At 44.1% G+C, this 26,665-nt stretch overlaps 1 protein-coding gene across 3 annotated transcripts in view; it reads left to right on the top strand.

Moving 5' to 3' along the window:
- Window positions 1-26,665, top strand: part of STAB2 (stabilin 2) — a 132,521-nt gene that overhangs the window by 63,816 nt on the left and 42,040 nt on the right. For all 3 annotated transcript variants that reach the window (XM_033118295.1, XM_033118293.1, XM_033118294.1), the window contains 17 exons: window positions 1,567-1,614; window positions 3,345-3,481; window positions 3,907-4,021; window positions 6,209-6,286; window positions 8,305-8,403; window positions 8,491-8,598; window positions 9,419-9,550; window positions 10,366-10,494; window positions 11,708-11,764; window positions 12,796-12,891; window positions 13,946-14,141; window positions 15,501-15,596; window positions 18,253-18,298; window positions 19,151-19,227; window positions 22,080-22,205; window positions 23,972-24,045; window positions 25,794-25,865. In XM_033118295.1, the coding sequence (XP_032974186.1) occupies window positions 1,567-1,614; window positions 3,345-3,481; window positions 3,907-4,021; window positions 6,209-6,286; window positions 8,305-8,403; window positions 8,491-8,598; window positions 9,419-9,550; window positions 10,366-10,494; window positions 11,708-11,764; window positions 12,796-12,891; window positions 13,946-14,141; window positions 15,501-15,596; window positions 18,253-18,298; window positions 19,151-19,227; window positions 22,080-22,205; window positions 23,972-24,045; window positions 25,794-25,865 (1,686 nt within the window). The remainder of the gene's footprint in view (window positions 1-1,566; window positions 1,615-3,344; window positions 3,482-3,906; window positions 4,022-6,208; window positions 6,287-8,304; window positions 8,404-8,490; window positions 8,599-9,418; window positions 9,551-10,365; window positions 10,495-11,707; window positions 11,765-12,795; window positions 12,892-13,945; window positions 14,142-15,500; window positions 15,597-18,252; window positions 18,299-19,150; window positions 19,228-22,079; window positions 22,206-23,971; window positions 24,046-25,793; window positions 25,866-26,665) is intronic.

Raw genomic sequence — 26,665 nt, 5'->3', positions numbered from 1 at the left:
ACTCACCCCGTCGGGCCAAGGAGCTATCTCCTGACACCCAGACATGGAGCGTAGACCCAACATTTTGTCTGTACTGTCCATTGGCCACATTTCCTAAAACCTTAAAACCCTAAAACCCTGTTTTCACAACGTCCCTTCCCTCCCACAGAAAATGACATGAAGTCCAAATCCTCAGCCTGGGACTCCAGGCATCTTTACACAGGCTCAACTCATCTTTCTTGCAAGTAGCTTAGCTTAGCTTTAGCTTAGCCATGGCTTTCCCAGCTCCATGCCAGCTCTGTTCTCCTCACCCATGGATCCCGCCTCTGGTCTTTCTGCCGCCACTCCAGGTCCAACTCGTGCCCTCCTCTCCTGTAAAGCAGCCCCTTTAAGGAATGACATGAGCTCTCATCTATTTACTAATTTACTTTTTAACAGTTATTTACTAACTTAATAACCCCATCTACTTTCAAAAAAGAATTGAGACAGCTCTGAGATTTATTGTCTTTATAAAGTTGTCTTGCATGTAATTGTTACTGCCATTTTCATGGAGTTTAATGATTTAAAAATGCTTTCACATACATTAATGCATACAATATTTATAATTCCAGGAGCAAGGCAGCATCATATTATCAAATTCATTGTTCAGATTAGACTCGAGTTCTCAGAGGGGTTAAGTGACTTGCCCAAGGTCACACAGCTAGTAAATGGCAGAGTCAGGAAAAGAACCCGGTCTTTTCTAACTCAAAGTCCGGAGCTTTCTTTACTCTCACACCTTCAAACATCACTGATATATTGGCAGTCTTGATTATCTTTTCAAGTCTTAACTTCCTCAAAACCACTGTAAGTTGTGTAAGAGCAGAGGTCATTTTTCTCGTTTCCTATCTTATATCCTCCCTGGTGCCAATCGTGGTGGACCAATATACAATGTTCATTAATAAATGCCACGGTGAGTAAATTAAAAATAAGAGCTAAAACCTACTGAGCCCATCCTGTATGCCAGCCTCTGTGCTAAGCACTTTAAAAACATTAACTCCTCCAGTTTGCACATCGACCCTATATGTTGGTGCTTTTATTATCCCCATTTTACAGATGAGAAAATTGAGGCCCAGAGAGATTAAGTCACTTGCCTAAGGAACCAGGAAATGGTCGAGCCAGCATGAAAATCCAGGCGGTTTGGCTCCATGTTCCAAGCCACTGCTCAATATTGGCTCTGAACGGGAGCTATCTACTAAGCTCTGTGACTCTCTTTAGGATTGGGTGGCCATGTTCTTACAACCTGAATTCTGGTTTGGAAGAACTTCAGGTTGTTGTTCCCTTTGAAGTTTCTGGAATTACTTCTTTACCTCAAATATAAAGGATAATCAGTCCACTAAGCATGAAAAGAAACAAATGTTTGGCTCTTGCAACATGGAAAGCCGGGGCACCCGTTCATGTGGGCGTCAAGGAGACCCGCAAGAAAAGTGAACCTAGCCCTGGGAAAGCTAAGTACAGGCTACCCAGAAGTGCACTGATTATGCTTGTCACTGTTCCTCCTCTCATGTTCTCTCTCATCTTTCCCTCCCTCCCATGCACAATATGAATAAGGAATTGTCGTTTCTCTCCGCGGCAGCTGTATTTAACCAGTGGATAAACGTGAGTACCTTTGTTGGAATTTAGGATTGGGAATGCATGTAATTCTAGAAATTTAGAATGCATATAATAGAAAACTGAAACTGCAGCTGGTAAGAAGTAGGGAGGGCAATTGTCTGGAGCCGAGGTTCTCAATCCTGACTGCACTTTGGAATCACCTAGAGCACATTTTTTAAATAGCCACCCCTCTGTTCCCACCCCAGACACTGATTTGAATGGTCAGAGAGGTTTGCCCTGGACATCAGTGTATTTTAAAAGCTTCCCAAGTGATTCCAACATGCAACCAGGGCTAAGAACCTCTGGTCTAGGATAAGCTGGGGTGGCCAACTTTTCAATTAATTCAAATATGTATGTATAGCTTCATTCATCACAAAGGTCTCTTCTCAAAGTTAACATAATTCATCATTGTAATTCACCAAGTTAGAGTTGGGATTTATAGTTGCAGTCTAGGAAACTCCCTGTGTGCTTAGGTCTCAGCCCAACATGCTCTGCGGAGCTTTTTCCTCTCCCCGGAAAGTTCTATGACAAAGGATCCAGTCCCTATCCGATCCAGCGGTCTGAATCCCTGTCATCTTTGCCTGAGTAGACAGAGGTGGCTGCCCCCGCCAGCCATCACACAAGTGGTTTATCCCCTTTAAATAGACATGTGCCAAGATCAGTATTGCCTGGTCAGCACCCATCCTGGGCTAGCTCCCTGTTGCTTCTACTGTGTTTCCCCGAAAATAAGACCTAACGGGACCATCAGCTCTAATGCATCTTTTGAAGCAAACATTAATATAAGACCCTATCTTATATTATATTATATTATATTATATTATATTATATTATACCAGGTCTTATATTATATTACATAAGACCGTGTCTTATAGTAAAATAAGACCATGTCTTATATTAATTTTTGCTCCAAAAGACGCATTAGAGCTGATGGTCCAGCTAGGTCTTATTTTCAGGGAAACACAGTGTGCTCTCCGACCCCATCACATGGAACAACGGGGACTGAGAGTCCTGTTGTGCACGTTGATTTCCATATAGACCCGCCCCACACGCATAAGCTTGCCCAGTGGTGTACTGGACCCAGCTCATCCTAGCTCACGAGAGCACATCTTTCCCAACTCCACCTCCAAAACTGTCAGGTTGGTAGCCTGAATTCAGCCATGGTGGGAATATTTACCCCTCAGAAATCAGTGAACACTACAAACCAGAGCTTTGTGTGTGTTTATCTTGAAGAGCCAGCTGTTAAACATAGGCACACCACTGCTTTTACCTACAACTAGCTCCAGGTAAGAATGAAAAGCAGGTAAAGTTGGATTCCTGTCTCTCTCCCATGCTGCAACTATAGTTTACCGTAATTTTCCCACCATCCTTATACCAAAGGTTCCAAGGGGTGTCAAGTTTCTCTGCAAATACACACACACACAGTCATGATCCTATCAAAACTATTCACTGACTCTGTTTGGACTAACGGGTAAATGACTATAATGACTCAAAGTGTGACTCAATCGGGAAAATTTGCCTTTTGACTAGGCTCAGACAATTACATAAAAGGAAAGAGTCTCAGAGGGAATATGAGGCATCTGCCAGTTGGTGGGATGGATTTGGGAAGGGTCCCTAGAACCCTCACAGTGTCCCTGAAATTATATCAAAGGGAAATCGTCATCTCCGCCAAGCATTAGGTCAGCCCTGTTTGTCCCCTAACATGAGTCAGGCCACTTTCTTTTCCTTCTGTGATTCAGAACGCTTCTTTACAACACATGCTGTCAGCTGCCTCAAACCTCACTATCCTCGTGCCTTCCCAGCAAGCTATCGAGGACATGGACCAAGATGAGAAAGGCTTTTGGTTGTCCAAGAGCAACATTCCAGCCCTTATAAAGTAGGTATTTTATTCTTCCCGGTATCTTACTGGCACCAGTGTGAACAAACTTCAGTGGAAGGAAGCCACATGGTCCCTTCAGATCCAGGGAGCTGAATGGGTTCTAGGACTCTCCTCACCTCCCCCCAGGATGGCAATAGTTAACATTATTGACAACGAACTCTGTGCTAACTGCTCTACATAAAACTCAGTTCATCCTCGCAAGGACCCTATGAAATAGGCATTATATCTATTCCCATTTTACAAATGTGGAAACTGAGGCACAAAGTGATTAAGTAACTAACCTGAGGTGCCCTAGCTGATTATTGCAGGGGGAGATTGTGAGTCTGGCAGTCTGGCTGCAGAACCTGTTTTTTTTAAACTACTTAATGATTCTGCCTCATGCCTTGATATTTCACTATAGTCCTTACAGACTGTTGTCTTAGGTACCACACGCTATTGGGCACGTACGGAGTGGCAGATCTGCAGACTCTGTCATCTTCTGATATGCTGGCAACCTCTTTGCAGGACAACTTCCTTCACCTGGCGAAGACAGATGGGGTAGGAGAGCACTGCGATATGTCTGTTCAGTGGAAACATGTCACTTACATTCATATTGTACTTTTTAAGTTCTTGTTTTATGGAAAGTTCCAAACATGAGCAAAAATAGACCAAAAATAAAACCTCTAACCCTCATGTAGGCATTACCCAGCTTCAACGGTCATCAGTATATATGGATACACACACACACACACACACACACACACACACACACACACACACACAGTTACTCTATAGCAGTGATCCTATAAAATGTGGCCCTCTGCCCACATTTTAGTCACAAGGCTCTTCCTGACAGACCCCAGAGTGATCCAGAAAGTCAAATATTGCAATTCTTCTGGGTGAAGGTTGTGCAGTTTCACGACTTTGATGTTTATTTATGGTTAACTGAGAGCTTCTTACTGTAGCCTACTAATTGAGTCATTATAGGTTACTAAAATTTAATATTAAGTTAGGGTCAGTCAGTCAACAAATATTTATTGAGCACCTACTATGCTCCAGGAGCTGATTGAAGTGCTGGAGTTAGGGTAGTTCCCAAGGAAGAGCTGAGACCTGCAGAAGCTCACCTTCTGGCACTTAACTACAGTGTGTCAAGGACTTGAATCCAGTCTTCCTTGAGGAAGTCTGGCTGCCCTGCTGCACGTGACAGTGTCTCAAAACTCTTCCTGTGAATTGCACAAGATGAGAATGAAGATTTACTGGAAAGGGAGAACTGCTACACCAGGGGACCATGGGCTACAGTCCCAAATGTTTGATAACTACTGCTCTAAAGCATGTCTACCTTCCTACTCAACAGTGTGAGTTCTACGGAAAGCTCCTTGCCTAGTGTTAACTAAATATGCGTGCTTCATCAGATAATTCCTTTTCAAAATCAGAGAAGAGTTACAAATGGCCCCACGTGTTCTTTACATATGATTATAATTCTAGTGCATTACATACATATATCAGACAATGGGGTTATTTTTTACCAGCATTTTAAATCACTGATTCTCTTAGCAAGCATTAACCGAACATCCACCCTGGCAGCCTTCTCCCAGACTCTATAGATTCAAAGATAAACCAATCAAGACCACTGGTCTGGAAGAGCTAACCATCCAAGACACTTTCTTAATGAGTTCGCTCCTATGTCTGATATAAATGTCTCCCTTTAATCAAAGAGAAGTGCAAAGTGGCCGGGCATGTTTTCTTCAGGGCCTCTGCTGATGTGACTTGGTTGCTGATTGGGGTGAGAAAAGTCCCCTTTGTACCCAAAGTGCCCAGGAGGAATTTCAGATGAAGGGTAATGGTGAGGAGAGGAAACCAGAGAAACCAGAGAGGGTGTCTCGAGTCATGGTTGGTTGATGGCTAGGCAGGCGGGTAGGTTACGTTTTACTTACCTCCATTCCCCAGGAAATTAATACTCTTGAAAAGTAGTTGGATTCTGACCAGCAAAGTCAGTTACTGTGTGTATGAGTTTGCTAGGCCTATTCTAACTAAGTAATGCAGACTGGGTGGCTCGGACAACACACATTTCTGTCTCCCAGTTCTGGAGGCTGGAAGTCCAAGATCAAGGGATGGCGAGGGTTGGCTCCGTCTGAGGGCTGTGGAAGGAGCTGTTCCAGGCTGTCTTATAGATGACTCTCCTCGTGGTCACACGGTGTTTTCCCCTGACAGTTTTCTGTGTCCAAATTTCTTCTTCTTACAAGGACACCAGCCATATTGGATTAGGGCCCCTCCTAATGACCTCCTTTGAACTTCATGACCTCTATAAAGACCCTACCTCCCAATAAGGTCACACTCTGAGCTTCTGGGGTTTAGGACTTCAACGTGTGAACTTGGGGGAGGGAGGGAAGACAATTCAACCCACGACACTCTCTACAGTGTTGTTCAAACAGCAGGGTCCCTGCAGTAACCTCAACCAGCACATATTGAATGAAACAGAACAGAATGGAAAAGAATTGATGATCATCTACCTCCCCCGCAGTAGAAGAAAGTACTCGTTCATTCTGCCTGTGTGTGTGTGTGTGTGTGTGTGTGTGTGTGTGTGTGTGTGTAATGGGTCACAATTTAAAGATATTTCTAACTGTGGGTTGTGGTCCAAAAGTGTGAAGGTCGCTGCTGCTCAGAAAGTGGAAAACCCAGGAATAATGTCAGCCCCAAGGTGCACTCTGTGGAGAGTCACCTCCCCATTGTGGCTTGCATTTACAGAACGTCACAATTGAAGGAGCGTCCATCGTTGATGGTGACAACGCAGCTACCAATGGAGTGATACACATCATCAACAAGGTCAGAAATCCATCCTCCCACACGTGGGCTTCTCTTCTCCCTTCCTTATCCTTCTGGACAGTATCTTGTGAGGAGAAAAATACTTAACCTTACTATAAAAGTAACCTGTATCGTGCTTCATTACTTTTATTTTAACACCATTTAGAGGCTCTACGCATGCAAGCAGACTCATTTACTATTTGCTCAGCCCATAGTCAGCAATGGACCCTGTATAAAGTGTGGCCACATATATTGTATTTCTTATTTATGGGACCATCTTCCAGACACACAGAACCTTAGTATTGGGAAGTCCTTGTGCCCAGATGGGATATTATCAAGAACTGAAGGAGAAGCAAATGGTTATGTATCACTTTTCCACTTCCCTCTCTGCATTATTAAAGTGATGAGATGGGGAAGACCATAGGGAAAAAAATGGAAGAGGGTAGAAAACGTATTGTGAAATGTTCATTTTCTTCTAAGATGCAATTCAACAGTATTCAAAGGTATGAAATAGAAAATAAAAAGCTATAATTTTCAGTTACTATATGAGGATCTTCACTTGAAGTTAGAATTTAGGGTATATTGGGAACTTTTGAGATGTGGAAGATTACAAAAGACAATTAACTAGTTACATCTTAACTAAAATTGTTCTCATTTGGCACTTAGATACTCACTTTTTGATTTTAAGTTACAGGAAAGGTCAACTATTTCCATTCAGAAAAGAGAGGCTATTTGTTTGTCTCCTGGGTGCATTATTTTTCAAAGACCTTCCAATTCTCTTTACCAAGAGACATTAAGAAACAACATTTTTTGAATAAGTGATTCATCACTCGCAAGGAGCTATGCTGGGTTTGTGGCTTCATTCAATGCTAAGTAACATTGCTTTTCAAGGGTAGTTTTCTTTCCTGATCCTGGCTTTCTGAAGTACTAAAAACCTTTTTTTAAAAAGCAGAAAATTACCTCTCCTCCTCATTTACATTCTTGATGGACATAACCGCCTAGTAGAATAGCACCTCAACCCACCTCCTACATTCAACATTGTTATCATGGAGGCTAGTTCAAATCCCACCTCCTCTGGGAACCTTCCCTGATCCCTGCAGCCCATATCACCAAGACTGTCAGGAAGATAAGTTCTAGAGTCCTTAGGCTCGTGGCTAGCTGTGTGACCTTGGGCGAATTACGTAATCTCTCGGAGCTTCAGTTTTCTTCCCCTGTGAGGAGTAAACAGCACCCTCCGTCGATGTGTGCTGCCTGGTGGATCCTAACAAATGTTTGTTTTATTCCCTTTTCTTTCCTCTGAAATCCCATAGGGTTTCTTGGTATAGAGCTCATTTAGCATAACTGTGCCCTCTTGTTTGGCTCATTGTTCCTTATGGAATGGGCCGTGAACCCCTGTATGATGGCATGTCCTGGAGGGCTGCAGCTGCCTCTGTGTGACCAGCATTCGCACCTAGCCTTGTGTATAGTCACAATCGGAATGATTGACATCCCATGAGGGGCCAGGCATGGTGCCAAGTACCAGGCATCACATTATCTCATTTGATCTTAACAACCCAGAAGAAGTAGGTGCTATTGTCCTCACCCCCCAAATGAGACACCTCGGGGTCCTCATGGATAAGTAACTAGACTTAGGAAGAAGTTATGTGAACACAAAAGATTCATGGATGCATGTCCACTGATTCAAGTTCTCTGCTTAGCCTCTGGGTTGCACTGGCTCCCTAAGGAGCTCCTTCTATACCTGTCCATTGGACATTGTGGTCACCTTGGCAGGGCCACCTCGTATAGTTGTGCAGGTTGTGCACTGCATAAAGGTCCCTAGCTTAAAGATGGAGTGGGGCTGCAATCCAGCCCACTTCCCTCCCCAAGCTATGCACCCTTGTTGGTATTGCAAACTATCAGAGGAAAGGGTACCTTTTCTTAAATTTGCAGAGGCACTCTAGGGACTAGCAGTGACCCTTGTAATTGCATGAACCCAGGCATTGGAGAATAGCAAGTCCTACCAACACACGCTAACAGAATTTGGGGGCTTCCTTCCCCAGGTTCTGGTTCCCCAAAGAGGTCTAACGGGCGCCTTACCAAACCTGCTCACCCGGCTGGACCAGATGCCTGACTACTCCATCTTCCGGGGCTACATCATTGCAAGTACCACAGTCTCTGCATGACTCACTTGCTCAGGTGACCTGGTTACAGAGGTCCCTCACACACTTTGTCTCTTTCCATCACAGCAATATAATCTGGCGAATGTAATCGAGGCTGCTGATGCTTACACAGTGTTTGCGCCAAACAACAACGCCATTGAGAGTTACATCCGGGAAAAGAAGGTCGCAACTCTTGTAGGTATTGGGAATAATACCAGAGAAATTGTTTTCTGGAAATTCAACCACTCAACGTTGTTCCACCCATCAGTCATGTGCCATTTCACTCTTCCATCCAAACGTCATTTCCGTATCCAGATACTCAATGTGAACTCATGTGGAGACTCTCTCATACACAAACCTCCCCCATGCCATAGCTGCCCATACTGTATTTAGTTTGTACTCCTGGAAGCACACACTTGGGCCCATGTCCACCAGGATGCAGTGTCCCAGAAACCTGGATGTGTGTCCCCAGGACACTGGTGTTCCCTTGTCCTGAGCCAACGCTGGGAGTGCAGGCCTGTCTCCGTGCAGCAACAGCCCACCTCACCCCACTGTGGATCCGCCTGCCAGGCATGAGCTTGCTCCGGCCCGAGTGAGACCCCAGGCCCACAGGCCTCCCTCTCAGCAGGGGACACAGATCAAGCTCTTTGAAACATCCCATCAAACCTCCTCATGACCCCTGAGGTGAAAGGCAGGCTTGAGTGTGGGGACTCTCTTCACAGCCGTTCTTTCCAAAGAAATCGTCTTTAAAATCCTCCCCCAAACTTTTATGACCTCATTCTGGGTCTTAGGGTCGCGTAATGAGTTCCTGATCATCGTACGGGGAAAATTTGCAAGTTATCTAAGGTGATCTGCCTCAGGTTTAGTATTTAATATCTATCGTGCCCTGATACCTTGGTCAAAACGTCCCGTTCAACAAGCTGTTGCTCCTGTAATGCCCCAGTGCCCGGCACATTGGAGCAGCCTGGTAAGTGGCTGGCCTGTGGGGTGACTTGCGCTTCTGTGTGTTGTCCAGGAGGAGGACATACTCAGGTATCACGTGATCTTGGAGGAGAAACTGCTGAAGAACGATCTGCACAATGGCATGCACCGGGAGACCATGCTGGGCTTCTCCTACCTCCTCGGCTTCTTTCTCCACAATGACCAGGTGCAATCCTTTTAAAACCCAGGAATGAGTGTCTTAGCTCCTGTCCTCTGTCATCACTTCCATATTGGAATAAAGTCACCAGTGCTTCCTAAGCCTTATCAACCAAAGACGGTTGTCTGTGTTTCACCGTAAAGTAATGACTAAGCCAGACTGTCAAGCTGCCACTCACCCTTCAGATACCAAGTGTGGCCCTGCTAATCAGGGTATTTGAATCCCAGCAGTCACAGGTGCCCTCCAATACTGCTTCCTAACAAACCCGACAGTCCCCCAGCAGCCTCCAATACGGAAGGGAACCTGGCAGCCAATTAACCATGAAGTAGAGACACGCTGCAAGGACAGTGCGTTTCGTGCTCCGTGTCGTGGTTTGGGAAAGCATTCACACCTCCAGGACCTTGGGTCCGCAGCACAGCAGAGCACGTCCATAGACGTGCTATTTTGTCCATGAGCACTAACATAATGTTCATGATTCAGAATTTTTCAATCCTAAACCAATGAATTTGAGAGATGGAGAGACACCTTAGAAATTATCTAGAACAAAGGAAGACATAGAGATTCAGAGAAGAAAATTAACCGGCCGAAGATCACACAGCTAGCTGGTACACAAGGTCACACAGCCAGATGGTGCCAGATGCAAACTATTACTCAGACTCCCCTCTCCTAGGCCAGAGCTCTTTCCACCACAATGTACTACCTTCTGGGTAAATATTGGGACATATCCTAGGCTGTCATCATATTGATAACCTCCAAGCCCCATCTTCCCTGTTTCTCTTAAAATCACTGCAATAACAATTTACATTTAACTTTCTTGTTCACAGCTCTATGTAAATGAAGCTCCGATAAACTACACCAATGTAGCCACTGACAAAGGAGTGATCCATGGCTTGGGGAAAGTTCTGGAAATTCTAAAGAATAGATGTGATAATAACGACACTACTATTGTACGAGTAAGTTATATCAAAGGCCGGTGACGCCACTAAAGAGTGTTGGCTTATTTTCTGTAACATTTTAGGCATAAGACTCATCTATTAGGATATCTCAGTTCAGTTCAAACAACACTGAATGAGCATCCCTGATGTGCAAAGAAGCATACCCGGCTGTGGCTCCACAAAGATGAATAAGACATGACCTCTGCCCTCAAAGGGCCCACACTCTAGTGCAGTAAATCGTACCTTGAATGCCTAGGAAAGGCTGCCTAGAGGGTTGTGTTGAGCAAGATCTGAAACCATGGTCTTCCTCAAAAGGGAAAAAATGTCATGCCTAACTGAGACACAGGGAGGGGGCTACAGTGCACCTGTGGCAGGTATTGGCCTGGTCTACTAGGAGAGAACATATGAAGAAGTATTATTTCAGTAATGGAGACTTTTCACTGCAGTCCGTTGGATGGTGTAATAGTAATACCTGCTGACATTTACTGAGCACTTACGTGCCAGGCACTGCTGTAAACATTGTCCATGTATTAACCCATGTAATCCCCATAGTACCTTACAAAGTAGGTGCTATTACTGTCCCCATTTTATCGATGGGGAAAATGAGCCACAGAGAGGCTAAGGGATGCACCCAGTTTCACAGAGCTCACAAGGGGCAGAGAAGGAGTTCCAATCCAGGCAAGTGTCCCCAGAGCCAGACCTCGGAACAGCCACACCCGCCGCTCTGGTACATGGTAGGATAAGAACAGGACACATTGGTGGCCTCTTCCTGTTGTAGGAGCAGGTCACACTTAAGAGTTCCCCTCATTCTCCACTTGTGCCCTTTGTGGTGAAATAATACATATTACCTCCACTTTGACCCCTCATGTTCTCCCAAGGCTGGGAATGGAATCTGGCCCAATTCACTAAATAATGGATTTTCAATAAATGAGGGTTGCTGTTCAAGGAATTGGGATTTAAATGACATAGGACCACCACACGTTAAGGGATTATCAGCATCTGAAGAATATGGTGGAGGAAAGTGATGCTCAAACATCCAAGATCTAAAGTAGTTCAACTGCTTGTTTCAAAGGGTATTAAAGGGTTGACCAGATGCGCTTCCCTCATATCTTTTTGATTTTCAATTCTATATCTTAAAACTGTCAGCTCCAAGACCTGGAACATATTGTCAGCCTCCTGTTACACTAAAACTATAACCATGAAATGTTCTCTTTGCCTCTGTTTTTCCCAGGGAAAGTGTGGGAAGTGTCCCCAACAGCCGATCTGCCCATTTGGAAGTAAACCGCTAGTAAGTATTTTTTTCTGCTTCGATAAGAATAGTTTCTAGGGAGGTCCAAATTAGAAAAAGAATCTCAAACGCACCTCATTTTTCACTGCCCTGATTCCTTCATTTGGTTTTAATTTAATTTTACCTTATTATGTTGTATGCATCTTTCTATAGTCTTGAATCCATTTCTTTTGGACCAAAGCAAAATTTTAACTAATAAACAAATATAAGTGGGGGGATTCATCTCAAGCAATGCACAATGCAAAAAGAGATTTTTCACTTCCTACATATTCCAGTAGTCATTTGAGGACAGGAATAAGACATCTTATCAGAGAAGGCAGCTTCCAAATGCAAAACCATATCCAGCCTGGATGAGTTCCACCTGCCTGATTTCCTTTTACAGTTGAAATTACAACTAACTTTTCTCTAAGAAACAGATGGCAGACTTGGGGGAGGGAGGTGGACGTGTCTTTGAGTTAATTACCAATCTGTGTTTCCAGTAGATATTTCTTCTGAAAGCTACTTCTTCTATTCCAACCATTACAAAGAATAAACACTCACGCACCTTCCGTAGCATGGTGATAATTTGTAATGGTAACAATGCTGATTCTCTTATTTGAGTTTTAATTTAATCTTGTATATTATAGGTCTTTGTTAGCAGGCTTAATCCTTTCTCAGACCAAGGCACAATTGAAATCAATACAAAGATAGAAATCAAGTTTCAGATCAACCAACGTGTTATGCTGAAGGACATTTTTGTCTGGTTTACTCTATGATTCTTCCTAACTTAAAGTTAGTCTTCTAGAGAAAAGTTCTTTTTACAGAGTACTACCTTATGGTACAATTATTTGGATTTTTCCACCTGGTGTTCTGGCAGCCAACATTATTTGCGTATTTTCTTTCTTATGAAGCAGCTCCAAGAAACCATCGCCTTGCCTTTCCAGGACATTTCAGTCAGAGAGACAGCCATGTGTCACCCACCTACTTGCTTTTAGAGATTGGAAAACTTTCTTCTTCATTAAAGTACTAATATAGACATTACTATTTCATAGGGTGAAGAGGTGAGGAAATGTATTTATACCGTGTATTTCATGGGCAAGCGATCCGTATTCATTGGATGCCAGCCAAACTGTGTGAAAACTGTCATTGTGAGTATAACGATTTAATCCTCCTTCTAAGTATTGCAGTGGCACTGGGAAATTTAATCATATGTTCTATTTCTCAAAGTGCCTTTGCCTGTCGTCTCTCTGCCATCTCCTCTTCCTATTCATTACCTTCATTATCATTGTCATTCAAAGCAGTAGTGATAGCAATAAAACTCAGGGCAGCCCAGTAAGTCATCAAATAGGAAAGCCCTGCAATATCCAATTGCACGATGAAGACATTGAGGGACTGAGAAAGTGAGGCCCTCCCTGTCCTCACATCAGGGTGAAATATCCTGTGAGCATGCTTGTAAGCAAAGGGGAAAGAAGACATGAGCTTCCTAAGGAACGAAAAGGTGCACCTGGACATTTAGAAAACGGGACCGCAGAGCTGAGTACCGCTGGGCTGCTGCTTTGGAATCTGCAGGGAAATTCTTTATAAATTCTTGTCTTGCAGGAAGTTATATAGCAGACATAACCTCTGCCTATCTGACAGAGGCGAGGTGGTTTAGCTCTTAAGCTGCAGAGCTTGAGACCACAGGAGATTTTCCAGATTTTGTGTTTTAACGCTCTCCAGAATAAAGGCAGGCCAAGCCAAGCAGACATCCTGCGGGGGTTCTCTAACCTACAAGAGATTCATTTTCAGAGTGCCAGGGATCTCACCTGCAGTGGCCTCTCACCTTCAGTGTGACATAGGTACACCATGAAGGGGCCAGGCTTGGGGATGGTGAGGGCCCCCCAGTGTCCCACCCCTTTGGCATCACTTGCATTATATTTTACTTTGTTTTTGCTGCCCTTCCTTCTTTCTCACTTTTCTTCACCCTCTTCTCTTACTTGCCTGTTTTTTTTCCCTCTTTCTTCCCTCCTCGGTGGAGCCCTCCATCCTATTCCTGACAGCCTGGAAATTGCTTAGCCTCCCCCATTCTCAGGGGTTCTCACAACCCTTACAGGATAGGGTCGGAGCTAAGGGGACACAGCCAGTCCCACCAGTGGGATGTCTACACTGCTGGACGAAACCAGCAGATGGAAGCGCGGGCTCAGCCTTGTCCTTCCGTTTTAGACAAGAGAATGCTGTGCGGGCTTCTTTGGCCCCCAGTGCCAGCCCTGCCCCGGGAAGGCCAAGAACACCTGCTTTGGAAACGGGATCTGCTTGGACGGGATGAACGGTACGGGCATATGTCAGTGTGGTGAGGGCTTCAACGGGACGGCCTGCGAGACCTGTGTGGAGGGCAAGTACGGCATCCACTGCGACCAAGGTATGCAGCCCCTGTCCCGCTCCCCCAGGCTGGAAGGGTAATTTGGCCTATCTCTGCAGGCTGGCTGAAATCCTACCTCTATTATCATGTGATGTAAGATCATTTGTAATGATCTTATCATTGTGTTGTGTAATTTGCACAGGGCAGTGTGTCCAAACATTTTCAGTCACTCACCTAGACCTACCAGCTCACCCCCAGCCTGTTCATTGACATTCCCCAACCCAGCCACGTTTCTGATTTGTCTGTGCTCCACTGGTTCTCATAGTCACTCTCTCAATTTTGGACATTGCTGGGTAGTTTGAAAAGCAGACTTGTGCACATTATCTCATTTAATCCACACAGGAACACGATGTACTTAGGTGTTGTCACGCCCAGTTTACAGACGAGAATATTAAGGCAAAGAGGCTGAATGGCTTCCCCAAGGTCACACCTGAGGAGAGGCAGAACTGAGATTTGAATGCACACCTTGCTAGACTCCGAAGGCTTGCTCTTGAATCGTACTGTCCTTTATACAAAGATCACTCTTTTGATTCCCCTCAGCAAGCCACGTGCTTTAAATTGCTTTCACAAAAATCATGATCTGTTTGAGCCACGCCGTCTGCATCCTCTCAGCCTGACTTTCTTGTGTCCAGGGACACCCACCTGCTTGACTTGCGAGGAGGGTTTCCTAATCCTTGATGAGAACACAAAGCACTTCTTTTATCTTGTACTAAAAGCCATACATTTGACCTTGCTGTCCCTGTTTGGGCCACATAATATATAACTGGCATTATAGTGCCAGTCTGTCTCTATGTTACGTGGAAGAATTATCTGCTTGCACTTGTGCAGGAGTTCCTACCCTGGGATCCACAGATGACCCTCAGGGGCTGAATGTGTTTTCCCTAGGGAAGGTATCCCTAGCTTTCATCCAGTCCTCAAAGAGGTTCACAAGGGGGCTGGGTAACAAAGGAGTCGGCATTTCTATGGTGTTGACGAGGGTAGTGCCATCCCAGGTTTATATAAACCCAGTATCAAATGGGCTTCCACTCTTAGGGACCACAAAGGGTCCCATATAACCTTGGATCCTCAGATAATCCCAGCTGAGGACATTCTCACTGTTTGGGTCACCGCCCCACAATGCTACACAGTCCCAAAATTGTGGTCCTTGCTGAGGCATGACTGATTCACCTGTTAGCCTGCTCGATTCTACCTCCTCGGCCCCTGTGCTTCCTGTGAATCCAGCCCTCCATGAAAGACAACGGTTCTCGGGACCCAGGTTGGAGAATTAAGGGCACTGAAGTGACGCATTGTGGTAAATGATTAATGAGTTATTGATCACAGGTCAGCAGTCTGACAATGTGTGGGCATTTTTCTGCTTAGCTTGTTCTTGTGTTCACGGGAGATGCAACCAAGGACTCTCGGGTGACGGCTCCTGTGAGTGTGACGTTGGCTGGCGGGGCGTGAAATGTGACAGTGGTAAGAGCGAGCCCTTGGTACTGACAATCTGTTCTTAGCCTCCCTTTTCAGTAGCTACATTTTTTTTTTCTTTCTGAAATAGAAAAGACCTATTTGTTTCTTCCTCGAGCTATAAAAGTCATTTCTACCTGCAGCAAAAAGTTTGTAAAATAAAGAAAAGCAGGAAAAAAGACAATAAAAATTACTCACACTCCCAAGGCAGGAAAAAGCTATCATTAATATTTTGTATTAGCCTTCCGACATTTTTATAGGTAGACAAATATCTGTGTATAGAGCCGTGTTCTGCATACTGTTTTGTAGTCTACTTTTTCGCATCCCAATATATAACGGATATCTTCCCATGTGAATAAAGAGGGGCAAGTATTAGGTGGGTGCAAAAGTAATTGCGGTTTAAAAGGTTAAAAATAATTGCAAAAACCACAACTACTTTTGCCCAATCTAATATCATTATTTTTTTAAATTTCTACATAATATTCCATCATGTCTGTACCACGCTTTCTAAACCAGTTTTCTGCTATCGTAAACAGTGCTGCAATGAGAATGTCACATACACATCTTTCTGCGTTTGTCCCATCCCTTCCTCGCAGTCCTCCTCTCACCAGTAGCCTTGTGATATGTCTCGTCGCTTCCTGTCATATTTCCCTCCATTCCATACTCCACATTTCTGCCAGAGAAAACGTTCCACAACATAGATGTTTTAGTCTGGTCAGGCTGCTACAACAGAGTGTCATAGACTGGGTGGCTTTATACTGCCCAGTTCTGGAGGCTGGATGCCCATGTTCATGGTCGGGTTCTGGAGAGGCCCCCCTCTGGGGTGCAGACTACCACCTTCTTGTGTTATGGCAGGAGAGGCAAGGGCGCTCTCTGAGGCTTCTCTTATAAGGGACGAATCCCCTTCCTGAGGGCTCCACCCTCATGAGCTAATCACCCGCCAAAGACCCCACCTTCTAATACCATCACGTTAGGGATAGGTTTCAACATATAGACTGGAGGGGCAGGCAGAACAAAAACATTCAGTCTATAGCAATAGGGAAGATCACATTTCCCACCAACCCCCCAGGACTTGACAACCTGCTATGATTCCTCATTGTCTCCAGGTAGAAAGTTCATTGCCTCCAGGACAAACACTTTAGCAGGGAGGAGTACAAAGCAATTTGGGTTTTTTTGGAGGGGTGGGGACTGGAAGGGGTTCTTTTTTTAATTATTTTTTTCAGTTACATTTAACATTCGTATTATTTTCTATTAGTTTCAGGTGTGCAGCATAACGGTTAGACGTCTATATAATTTATGCAGTGATTTCCCCCCCATTAGTCCAGTATGCACCGGACACTATGCATAGTTGTTGCAACATTATTGACTATATTCTCTATGCTGTACTTTAAATCCCCATGACTATTTTGTAACTACCAATTGGTATTTCTTAATCCCTTCACCTTGCATACAAAGCTATTCACCAGTTGGCACGTGCCCAGTTTTCCAGCCTTATCTCACTCAGCAGTGCACACTCAGCACAGGGAGCTTCCAGTCTAACAATGGAAATAAATGTTCAATACTGTTCACAGAATGGTGGTATGGGAGTGTAGAGCAAAGAGTCTCTAGATTAGAGGAAGGAAGACAACCCCTCTCTCTGTGTGCACCTTCCTCACTCCTAAGCCCATGGCAGACATGACTAATCAATCACTGCACTCCTTCCCACTGAGCCCAGGTAGAGGTGCCACATCTTTCTCAAAAGAGCGCACCATGTAGTGACTACCAATTCACTGAAATTGGCTCAGAAGTTTAAAGTAGGTCTCAGAGAGGAGAACCTAAAAGATGGTTGGGATTTCAGTAGATAGTAAATGAGAAACAGACTTTCAGTTTCGAGGTAGAGCGTACATTAAGACACCAAATTGCATTGCATCCACTCCATTCCACTTGAGCCTGTTAACGTTCCTTCTGACACAAAACAGACCACTTCTGCAGCCAGGTCTGTTTTCAGGGCCTTCTGTGCGACTTGCCAGGCCTAATGAGATTTCTCTCCCAAAAGCTCTGGGCATGAGCATCCTGCCCAAAGGGTACTCGTTCCTTGTCTTTAACCATTTCCTTCTGGATCCTCCCCTGCCAAGATCATCAAAAAAACCGGGCATCCAAGAATAAGAACTTATACTGTTCCAGGAAATTTAAGAATTAATTCAACAAATAGTATCTCCTGTATGCCAGGCCCTGGGCTATTTCTGCACATGCAAATAAAAAAACAAACAAACAAAAAAAAAAAAACCTTTTAGTATTAGTTATAATTAGGTGTTTTTTTGTTGATATCACTTCATAATAAAATGATGAAAAACTAGAAAGAATAAGGAACATGGGTAATATAAATAAAGTGGAAAATAAAGCACCAGGGATGGACGGGTAGCAACACACAGCCCTAAGAAAGGATACTGTGTTTTCCCCATCCTTTCATCCTCAGCATATTTGACCTTCAGATTTGGCTCTGAGCTTCCTGGCAGCCAGTGTAAAAACATATTTACATGATCACATGGTTTTACATAGTAAACATGATGTATATCATTTATTACAGAGAAAGTAAATCTTTTCCTAGCACCAAGTATTAAAAGAAAGTTCTTGAGTGAGGTTCATAAAAGAGGGCTGACAACGCAATTGGCTCTTTTTTTTCCAGAGATCACTAAGGACGACTGCAATGGAACATGCCATACCAGTGCCAAGTAGGTACCGTCTGAGCCTCTTTGGGGACAATGCGAAGGGGATTCTTTCCTAATAGTGTGCACCCCAGGCCCTATCCTCAGGGGAGTAGGTTCCTGGTACCATTTCTAAGGATTTAGGATAAATTTAATATGAAATTGGAAATATCTCTGAAGAGGCCACCATCGACTTGCCAGATCCAGTCTTTTAAACAAGCTGCCACCTGAGTTACCTGGCATGTTGGTAAAATGCCAGCTGTTACCTCCAGTTCAAGCCACAGGGACTCCTTCACAGAGGCAGAAGGAGCCCGTGGGCCTCTCGCTTTCCTCAAACCTGACTGCCATTCCCAGCTAAGCCTTCTTCACGTTCAGTTTCGTGCTCCAAACTCCCAAAGGGGCCTAATGGGTTAATTAACTAAGAGCCTAGAGCTGGTGTTAGACATGAATTTAAATCAGTCTCTGTCATTGTCATTGACTGCATGACCTTGAGTCAATTATTTAATGCCTGGAAGCCTCGGTTTCTTCATCTGTAAATGGGAAGAATAATACGTAATATCTACTTGTCAGAGCTATTAGGTATTATGTAAGTTACAGGAAGTAATGTGTGAAGCACACCCCCTAACCCAGAGGTGACTCTGACGATTCGTAGCTACCCTCTCCTTACCCCTGGGCTGCTGCCCACATAGACACACTCTGGTTTGCCTGACAAATGACTGCCGTTTCAGCCGCCTGTGGCAGGCCCGTGCTATAAATAGAGTCTCCTGAGCAGAGGCAGGCCCCCTGAGTGCCTCCTGGGGCAAGAGCTGGGATGCTGGGGATGAGAGGGGTGGGTGTTCTGTTTTCTCTACGAACAGCACTTGCCCTTTATCCTTGCAGCTGTCTTCTCAATCCGAATGGCACCGCCTCGTGCAAATGTGCGGCAGGATTCCAAGGGAACGGGACAGTCTGCACAGGCAAGTGAAGAAGGAATTTAGCTGCAGGGAAACGAGGCGAGCAGAGCTGCGGAGAGATCTATGTTCCCGCAGAATGAATGGGCAGCTGCTACCAGCTATTGATGGTGAACTGGATGTAACAGGGCTGCTGATTTTGCCCGGTGGCCAGGAAACCACTGTTTCGGGATTGGCATGTGGTTTGGAACGGGATGGGGAAGGGAAGGGCAATTGCACCTCTTCTCTTCTCCAAGCAGCATTGACAGCCTTGACCACATTTGGGGGGCTTTAAAAAACACTTATTTGATTGACCTCCGGGGTGGCCTGGGCATGGGGAATCTGGAGTGGGACACAAAAGGTCTTGAGTCCTGCCTGGTTCTTCCTCCTACTACCCACGCGGCCTTGGGTGGGTCTCTTAACTGCTCTCTGCCCCCTTAACTCATTTATAAAGTAAACATAAAATTATCTCCCTTGCCAGTGGTCTGGGGATGAAATGACCTGTCTGTGTACAATGGCAGAATGACGCAGCTGTTAAAAACAGCTCCAGCGTTAGACTCCCTGGGTTGAATCTAAGTTATTATAATTTGTGTTACCTTGGGGAAGTTATTTGACTGCTCTACATCATTTTTATCATCTGCGAGTTGTAAATAGTAAGAGAGTCTCTCTCACTGAATGGCTGGATGATAACCTGAATTAATACCTGTGAAATGCTTAGAACAGCCCTGGCACAACACTCAATAAATGTAAGCTAATACTCATAGTGCCCAACACATGCGGTGCTAGAAAAATGGAAATGCTTAGCGTCATTTTTCTCTGGAGCACTGTGTCCAGGCAAGCTTCAGATTGTGGCAGAGCTGGACAATGATTGCACCAATCTGCTTTCTAGAACATCTTATTCCGGGGATTCTCCCAGCATGCAGGTACTGTGACCCTGGACCCAGATGTTTCATGCAATAGAAGGTGTACAGTATCCTAGTAAAAACAGCTGGAAAGGACAAATAACTGGAATGTTTTTGTTGCCCTTGATTTTGGGGGAGAAAAGGCAAAAGCAGAAGACACACGTTAATATGAGAACAACCAGCATTCCTGTAATACTTTCACATACAATATTAGATGTGAGCCCCCTACATAGGTGGACCCCACAGCTCATGTTAATTAAGTGGCTTTTCCAAAGTCACGTGGTGAGTGAATGCCAAGCCAAGGCACACACCTTGGGACTCTAAGTGGATCTAGGTCTTTGGCCCACTTTGAATAAATTTTTATATGTGTTGTGAGGGTGAGGTCCAAACTCATTCTTTTGCATGTGGATTTCCAGCTGTCTCAGTATCATTTGTTGAAAAGATTATTCTTTCCCTCATTGAAACATCTTGGCAACTTTGTGGAAAATCAATTGACTATGAGTTTATTTCTGGACTCTCAATTCTATTAGATAGATAGATAGATAGATAGATAGATAGATAGATAGATAGATAGAATATATATATTGCCAGTACCACACTGTCTTTATTACTGAAGCTTTGTAGTAAGTTTTGAAATTATATGGTATGAGTCCTCCACATTTTTTCTTTTTCAATACTGTTTTGACTCTTCTGGGCCGTTTGAATTTACATATGAATTTTAAGATCATCTTGTCAATTTCTGCAAAAATGTCAGCTGGGATTTTGATAGAGATTACATTGAATCTGTAGATCAATTTTGGGGAGTAGTGCCACCTTAACGATACTAATTCTTCTGATCAATGAACATGGAAAGTCTTTTCATTATTTAGGTTTTTGTTTTTTCAATTTTAGCACTGTTTGTAGTTTTAAGAGTGTAAGTTTTGTACTTTGTTAAATGTATTCCAAAGGGTTTTATTCTTTTTGATGCTATTGTAAATGACATCTTATTGTTTTCTTAATTTCATTTACTGTTTGTTCATTGCTACTATATAGAAATACAATTGATTTTTACCTATTGATCTTGCATCCTGCAACCTTGTTGAGTTTGTTTATTAGTTCTAATAGTTTTTATCGATTCCTTAGGATTTTCCATATAGTATAATATCATGTCATCTGCCGATAGAGATGATTGTACTTCTTCTTTTCCAATCTGGGTGCCTTTTATTTCCTTGTCTTGCCTAATTGCTGCAGCTAGAACCTGCAGTACAATATTTAATAGAAGTGGCAAGAGTGGATATCCTTGTCTTATTCCTGATCATGGAGGAAAGCATTCAGTTTTTCACCATTAAGTATGATTTTAGCTGTGGGTTTTCCACAGACATTCTTTATCAGGTTAAGGAAGTCCCCTTCTAGTATTAGTCTGTTAAGTGTTTTCATCATTAAAGGTACTGAATTTTTTTCTTTTTGCTCTTTCAATTGAAATGATCATGTGCTTGTTGTCTTAATTCTATTAATAGACTGTATTCCATTGATTTTTTGGATGTTAAAACTCTCTGCATTCCTGTATAAATCCCACTTAGTTATGGTATATAATCCTTTTTGTATCACATATTGCTGTATTTGATTTGCAAGTATTTTCTTGAGGATTTTTGTGTCTATATTCATAAGGGATATTGGTTATAAAGGATAGTTTTCTTGTGATGGCTTTTTCTGGTTTTGATATCAGTGCAATACTAGCTTCATAAAATTCACTGGGAAGTCTTCTCTCTTCTAGTTTTCGGAAGAGTTTGTGAAAATTTGGTATACGTTCTCTTTTAAATGTTTGGTAGAATTCACCAGTGAAGGCAGTTGGTGCTTTGAATTCTTTTGAATTATCTACATTTATTTCCAATGCCTGCAATTTTGAAATATGTTCTATTTCTCAATGACTCAAATAAAAAATACGTCAATTTTTCCCCCTCTCCTATTTCTCTGCTCTGTCATCTCTGTCGTCTACAGCAATCAATGCCTGTGAAATCAGCAACGGAGGTTGCTCTGCCAAAGCTGACTGTAAAAGAACCAGCCCAGGAAGCCGAATGTGTGTGTGCAAGGCAGGCTATACTGGCGACGGCATTGTGTGCATAGGTAGGTGCCCTCCCTCATCCATCTGGTGGCAATGGTTTAAGCGTCAGCCCTGTTATATGATCCTAATGTGTGAGCGCTGCTGGGATCATCTTTCAGTTTGTCTGAGCAGGAAGGCATGAGGGTATGGAAAGGTGACCACAGTGGTGTCCAAAAATCACTTTGGAAGGAGAAAGGATAGAAACTTTTTCCAATTAAACATTATGAAGATGACTGAATTTTAAAACATTGGTTCTTTTTTTTATACAAGTACCACATTCTCAATATAGAAAAATTAAAGGATACATATAGGCTGAGGGGAAAAAAAACTCTGGAATAACCACTCTTACGACTGTTGTATTATCCCATTTTGCTGTGTACACATGTATTTTTTAAAACAAAAATTGTTCCTCATATAATGTTTGCTGCTTAACAATATGATAGAACAATTCTCCCTGAATACAAGTATACCTCCAATCATTACCTTAATGGCTACGCACTGTTTTTCTGTAAAGGTATGCTATCGTAAGTTGTCTGAATTTTAACTTTTCAGTTGTAAAAAAAAATTCACACAGAGGAGTTGCAAGAATAGCACAAAAAAGGACCCACTTGCTCTTTACCTAGGTTCACTTATTATTAATCTTTTGCCCCATTTGCTTTATCTTTTGCTCTCTTTGTATGTGTGTGTGTGTGTATTTTTCTAAACTATTTGATATAGATAGATAGATGATAGATAGATAGATACTATAGACAGATATCATATTGCCTTTATCCTTAAATACTTGTGCATATTTAAGAGTAAATATATGTGAATAAAGATAGATTCTTACAGAACTACAGTTATCAAGTTCAGCAAATTTATTATTGATGTACTACTTTAATTACCATTTGTATTCTAATTTTATCAATAGACCCAATAATGGCCTTTTTTGATATTTTTTCCTCCAGTGCAGTACAGAATCCAGTCTAGTTCTGCATTTAGTTACCATGTCTCTTTAGTCTCCTTTGACCTGGAATGATTCCTCCGTCTTTTGTGACAGTCACATTTTGGAATAATATCATCCACCACCCCAACTTTTTCTTTGCTAGCATGTTCTTCATTTGGGGTTTGTCTGACGGTTTTTCATGATTATATTCAGAGTTTGCATTCCAGGCCCAATATCACATTCGTGACATTATCCTTCTCAGGACATCACACTGGAAGCTTGTGATTTCCAAGTGCCTCTCGTTTGTGACGTTAATTTTGACCACTTGGCCAAGGTGCTGTCCGATTTCTCCATTGGCACAGTTACTTTTCTCCCCTTTGCTGCTAATAAGCAATCCGTGGGGACACACTTAACGCCAAGCAAATGTCCTGCTCTGCATTGACATGTCCTCCTAAACTTAGCATCTGTTGATGAATCGTCCCTGAACCGATTGTATTGTGATGGTGGCAAGGATTTTTTTTGTTTCCTAAATCTTGTCATTCATATCATGTTGGAATGGATTCCAAGATTCTATTATTTCACGTCCTTGGCTGCAAACGCTCATATTCATTCAATAGAAGGACAGATTCAAGCCCACAAACTCTGCCTCTGCTGGCACAGCCCCATCCCAGAGTCGACTTTGAAAAACCATGTCTGGTAGCCTCCCTATTGGGTTACACCCGGCTCAGAGGTGTCAGAAAACTGAATCACACTTTGATCCCTGCTCCCCTCAGTGAGTTCACCATCCTGGCTGGCCCCTCAAGATGCCTTTACTTGCAAATGAGGCTTGATTCTCATGCCAGGTGTTGGCTTTTTGTTTGAAAGAGATCAACCCGTGTTTGGAGAACCATGGTGGCTGCGACAGGCACGCAGAGTGCACGCAGACAGGACCCAACCAGGTGAGCTCTGCCTCTGCGGGGAGGGCTAAGATTTCCTAGGAGCAAACTGCTGGGGCTTTAGACCCAGGCCCGAGAACAGACCTCTGGGGAGCAGCAGTGGAAAATAAATACGTGCTTTAGGGGAAGTTCGGAAGGACTTCCCAAAGAGGCCATTCTTTGCGAATAAGGAAAAATGGGAGGGAGAGACGAAGAGGACGTAGGAGAACGGGGTTTTCCTGGAGTGGGGAGAAGTGAGCGTCTGCACACTTCACATGGTTCCAGAAGCACCCAGAGGGTCTCGGGCAACGTTCCCCCTCTTTCAGCTTTCTGATTCTCAGAATCCCACGGTTTTCCTTTGGCTTGAGGCTCTGAAATGCGTGTGCCCCAGCAGAAGATAATGGCATTAGGCCCACTGTCAGTCCTACGTTCCCTGACACAACGGACCTTGCAGGGCCTCCCTAGTGAGCAGGTTCGGGGAGGTGGGAAAATGTGAGGGCTCCAGTGCAAAGGATAGGAGAGGTCACAGGGCAAAGAGACACACGTAGGAAAGCTGGTGGCTCAAGGACCCAAGCCCTGCCTCCTAGGTCTCTGTCACACTGTGAACAGCACAGTGGTCACGCAGGAGACGACATACATCAGAAACTGGATGATGAAGTCCAGTTCCCCAGGTCAATAGAACTATTGACCTTGTTGAGCCATTCAGAGACCTCAGTGCCAGGTCTTCCCATGGGCAAATCAAGCACATACCTACACCCACCCCAAAATAAGAAAAACGCATTCTTATTTTGAAAGATTGTGTGCATGTATGTGCACTTACATATATAGTCGCAGGGAAAACCAGAACAGGCAATGTTGGTCTACCTTATGCATACTTTGGGGATCAGTAGAGTTCTGGTTTCTACATGTGGAGTGGGGGAAACCTATAAGATTTTTGGTGCGCAGGGCCTCTCAACGTCCTCCTCCGGATCTAGAAGGCAGTGAGAGGGAGGCAGGTTGATCTCTGAGACAGGACCTTAGCCCAGGAGAGGTGGCTGATGGGCATCTTGGTAAAGGTGTGAGTCCAGATCAGGGTCCATAACGAAGACTGAGGAGGAAGAGTAGTGAAAACCTCCCATTTGGCCCTGGCTGGCCCGGCCAATGAATTCAGTTTCTAACAATTCCTGTGTGGGAAGCTTTTGTGTGGAGTGGAAAAGCCATCTCTTGGGAGGACACGCCAGGACCAGGTGGCCCTCCCTTTGGACACACAGCTAGGTGAACAGAGTATGGCTGGGCTTCAGCTCCACTCACCCCTGCGCCCAGGTGCTGCTCAGCAGAGCGCATGGGACACAGGGATGAATTAGTCCCCAACTCCCGTGGTCAGTCTCCCCGCCACCAACCTGAAGTGCCCAGCCGACTTCCGTGGCCAAACAGTGGATTATTTTCACGTGTGCAATTAATTTGGCTCTAGTGTCTCCTAGCACACTGGTGCTGTGGGGCGAAACCTGGGTGGGGATGGGCAAAAACTGAGTACAAATAGGGGTGGGTGAGACATACAGTAACAAAGTTTTAAAAAATAAAACAGCTTGGCAGCAAAGGTAGGATAGGTAGGAGATCCCAGCACTAGAGTGAAGTGTGCTAAAACATGCTAAAAAAAAATGACAATTATCCTTATAGAATAGATATTACCAATGTAGGCTCTTCTAGCACTACCATTACCATCGTGGAATTCAAGTGTGAGAACCAGCAGAATCTACCTGTGAAATGACCCATTTCCCTCTCCTCCTGAACAGGCCGTCTGTAACTGTTTGCCGAAATACACCGGCGACGGGAAGGTCTGCACACTCATCAACACCTGCTTAACCGTGAGTGTGGTTAAGGGCCGAGGCCCTCAGAGGTCAGGCCTGGGGTGCCTCCTGCCCCTCTTCCAGGGGCTGGGGTGCTGGGGGGATCTCCTCAGAGCTGGAGATCATGGGCTTGAGGCTCATTCCTCCCTCATGTTCCAGTTGTAATGTTGAGGACACTCCAGTCTTCTGTGGCCTTCACCTCTGTCCGTGTCTTCTTTTCTAATAAGGACGCAGTGGACTTAAGGCCCACCTGGTTAATTGAAGGTTATCTCTCGAGATCCTTAATTGCATCTGCAAAGACTCTTTTTCCAAACAAGATCCCACTCACAGGCACCAGGGCTTAGGACAAGGACACGCTTTTTGGCGAGGCCACGATTCAACACGCTGCAGACTTGAAGGAGGGAAGGTCCTCGTCCAAGATCACAGAACAAGCTCATGGCACAGCCAGAACTTGAACCCACATCTTTCTGACTTGAAGGCCACACTCTCGGCCACTTCTTGTGATGCTTGTTCCTCCCACAAGGCACTGACCCCAGAGGAAGCCCTGTCCAAACACCTTACTTCCTTTATCCATATCACTGCCCACCTGAGAATTTCCAGCTGTAGGCATGAGAACAGTGCAGACACCACGTAATTAAAGCCTTTCCTCTCCACGTGAGGTCCTTTCTGTCCCCTTGCATCAGTCTGGCAAGCTTCTCAGGAGAACAGTGTCCCCACATGAAACCTTTGTGCAGGGACAATAGGGAAGAAGCTGCAGAAAGCAGGGGGCTGGGGTGTGGAGCTCTTACAACTAGTACTATGGCCAGCTTTATTTTAAT

Source organism: Rhinolophus ferrumequinum, chromosome 10 (genome assembly GCF_004115265.2).
Source record: "Rhinolophus ferrumequinum isolate MPI-CBG mRhiFer1 chromosome 10, mRhiFer1_v1.p, whole genome shotgun sequence".
In the NCBI taxonomy this organism is placed as follows: domain Eukaryota; kingdom Metazoa; phylum Chordata; class Mammalia; order Chiroptera; family Rhinolophidae; genus Rhinolophus; species Rhinolophus ferrumequinum.
The sequence above is the reverse complement of the archived record's forward strand: the minus strand, read 5'-3'. Positions and strand labels throughout refer to the sequence as shown.